Source organism: Galeopterus variegatus, unplaced genomic scaffold (assembly GCF_000696425.1).
Source record: "Galeopterus variegatus unplaced genomic scaffold, G_variegatus-3.0.2 Scaffold661, whole genome shotgun sequence".
Lineage (NCBI taxonomy): Eukaryota > Metazoa > Chordata > Mammalia > Dermoptera > Cynocephalidae > Galeopterus > Galeopterus variegatus.
Window position 1 is genome coordinate 1 of NW_007726772.1, and position 3,145 is coordinate 3,145.

The 3,145-nt window shown below is 45.7% G+C and overlaps 1 protein-coding gene across 1 annotated transcript in view; it reads left to right on the forward strand.

Annotated features, from left to right (window-relative positions):
• Positions 1 to 2,544: 2,544 nt before the first annotated feature.
• Positions 2,545 to 3,145, forward strand: part of BTBD16 (BTB (POZ) domain containing 16) — a 5,463-nt gene continuing 4,862 nt past the window's right edge. Inside the window, exon 1 of the mRNA XM_008571108.1 lies at positions 2,545 to 2,616. Within this exon, the coding sequence (XP_008569330.1) occupies positions 2,557 to 2,616 (60 nt within the window). The 5' untranslated portion in view covers positions 2,545 to 2,556. The remainder of the gene's footprint in view (positions 2,617 to 3,145) is intronic.

Here is a 3,145-nt window from a genome sequence, read left to right on the forward strand (position 1 = left end):
ACCGGGGTCTCTTCCCGCTCGGTTTTGTCGGCCTCTGGCTCAGGGAGGCCCGACACAAGAGGCTTCTAGACACTCTGAAAACAGTGATTATTCAATCTCAGACCTCTCCTGCCAAGCAGGATTGCAGCCAAGGAGCTGTGGATGCTTGGGGGCAGGGTGGGGGTGGGGTGCTCTGTAACTTACAAAGACTTAGGGATTCCTGGGGCCTTGGGAAGACAGACCTAGGGAAGAGTACAGGCAGAAAAATAAAAACAGAAGCAATTTTTAATTGGACCAATGTGTAGCCTAAATATCTTCTTCCTTTTTTCTTTGTAATAATTTTGGGTAATATTGTGAGAATTGGAATAGCTTTGAAGGGCATGGTTGATTGGTCACAGCTGTCCTTTGCGGCCCAGGGATGGCTTCTCCTTTAACAGTTGTTCCCAAGGTACCCCTTCAAGGCTCACCGGGCAACAGATCTTCTTTTAGGATTGTTGGGAATTTATTCATTTCAAAATAATAAAAGTTTAACTTAAAAGCATTACTAGTATAGAAGATTTCCTACTGAGGTTAAAACTGCTATCCAGTTTGGAGTAAATTCATTCATTCCTTTGGAAGTTTATTTGTATAAGTTCTTCAAAGAGCGTTAATTTGGAGTGCAAACGTAATTGACTCTGAACACAACCACGGTGATTCTGAGCTGTCTTATTGCCGTTTTATCAACCAAACCTGAAATGAGACCTGCCCTTTTCCCTTCTGTCAGCTTCTGACTTCTTTCTTTTTATTTCTATAAATGAGACTTTAGAGTTTCTGTTATGAATAAAACTGTAAAAATGTTCCCTTGTGTTTCTTCCAAGGCAAGGATCTGGAGGAGTTAAGGCACATTAACTTCATCCCGGAGGCATGGCTGGTCCGGGTTACAGCCAACCATTACCACGCAGTGAGTCGCCAGCTCAGCAAAGAAACAATTATTGAAATTTATTGCCTCTGACTTGGCTTTTTCTGGTGGAGATGTGTTTCACATTTGAAACCTCTGGGCCTTTGAGGTCAGGACATATCTGGATCCTCTTCCAGGGGAAGTGGGAAGAGCCAAGCCTGGGAAGGGGAGGAGGAAAGAGGCCCAGCCTTGGAATCTGGGCACTTAGAGCATCTGCCATGTTGGGCTGGAGAGTTAGATGGAGTGGGGGAGCACGGGTCACACTGTCCTCCCAATCGAGTCCCCCGACAGACACAAATGAAACATGTGCTTGTTAGTGAAAATGTTCGAAATGCAGAGAAATTGAAAGAAAAGAAATACACTGAGACCCAAAGACTGCCACTGTGAACATCTCACTGCATTTAATTGCCTTCAGTCTTTATATACATGTCTAATGCACTCAGTTAAAAGCACTTCCTAACACCATGTTTATTGGCTGCAAACTCTTCTACTGAGAGGGTGTGCCATAACCAATGCTAGTTTGTCATTCCTTTATTATAGAAAATTCAAGGTGTTTCTAATTGTTTACGGTTATATGTGACAGTATGGGCAACATATTTGCATGTAATCATTTATTTTACTACACTTTGACTTATTTCCTTATAGGAGATTCTCAAGAGTAGAAATATTGGCCCAAAAAGGAATACGCATTTTTGTGCTTGGTACATATCAACAAATGTTGGAACCAAATTACTCTTCCCCCAGTAATAAATGAGCATGTCTCACTTTGTACTCCCTCAGCAGTGGAGAGCATTGTAATTTCAAACCACTTTTGCTGACTGAGAAGGGAACAATGGCATCTCATTTTTTAACATGCATGTCCTTTATTACTAGCAAATACGAATATTTTGCCATGTGGCATTTCCTCCTTTGTGAATTGTCTATGCAAACTGTCGTCCTTCTAATGTGCTTCCAATTTTGCATTTTTAGAGATGAAGTAGGGCAGTGTTTGAGTTCTGAAGATGCATGAGTCACTACTTAAAATTCAATCCAGTTCAACAAATACCTATTGTAATGTGCAAACCACAGTGCTCTGAGCTCCCTGCACCGTAGATAATGACTCGGAGGAACATAACTCAGAACTACCCTCTAACAGCAGTGGAGGAGCAACGGAGAGAGGGGACAGTCTCTGGGGCTGACACCTCAGGAAGTCCCCACCTTCCTCTTCATCCCGCACCTCCTTCTCCACACCCTCCGACCCTGCCTACCTCCTTCCTTTTGCCCCCAGCTGCCAACGTCATCCTCCTCCGCCGGCACCATGGAGCCTGCCATGCAGTCTTCACTCACCTTTGACTTTATGACCCTAGTCATTCTCTGCCTTGTGATTGGGCTCTTGCATACACATTTTACTTCCCGGTGACACTGCTCGGGCATTTTTCCTTTTCTCCTCTTTGCGTCCTCTGAAAGAAGGCATCGGGCACAGAACCTTGCACATCGTAGGTTTTCAGCACGTGCTTGTGGACTGGCTGAATTGCTGAGTGCAGAGTCTACAGACAGAACTCTCTTTTGAGCGTGGTGGGGGTGTGGGGTGGGGATGAGGAGAGGATCAGGCTGCCCTTAAACTGTGTGCTTTTCCCTTTCAGCTGATGAGTGGGGGTGACATGGCCCACCTGAAAGATTTTACCACCCAGGCTGTGAGATTCGGGCTGCTCTTCAACCAGGTACTGAAAACTGGACCTGAAGGATTAATCGTCCCTCCCATGCTTGGTTATGGACCTCTGCAGGGCAGCACACAATCCCTTCTTGTCTTTGGTAGGAAGGTCAGGGGAGAAAAGGGAATCGTGGGTGTTTTCTTCTGTGTGCTCACCAGTTCTAGGAAATAAAATTCACAAGACAGGGGCCTGGGACAGGCTGTTCAGTAATCTGATGTGTGTCCCAAATTTCCCCATGGAGATTACCAACTGTCCCAGTGTTCTGGGGGGGGTGAAGGAGTTTCCCTGGGATGCAGGACTCTCAGTTCTAAAGCCAGGAAAGGCCTGGGCAAACTGGGATGAGTTGGTCACCCTATTTCCCACAAACATCAACAGCTCCCAGCTGGCTCAATAAGAGACTCCACTCCAAGCCCATGCAAGGGTAGACTCATTCTTGGCAGCTATTTGGATGGATTCCAGAATCAGACTGCAGTGAGTCAAGGAGCTCAACTTCAAGGCATCTTGGTGCTCAGTCACCAGGGCAGGGTCTGTGCTTACT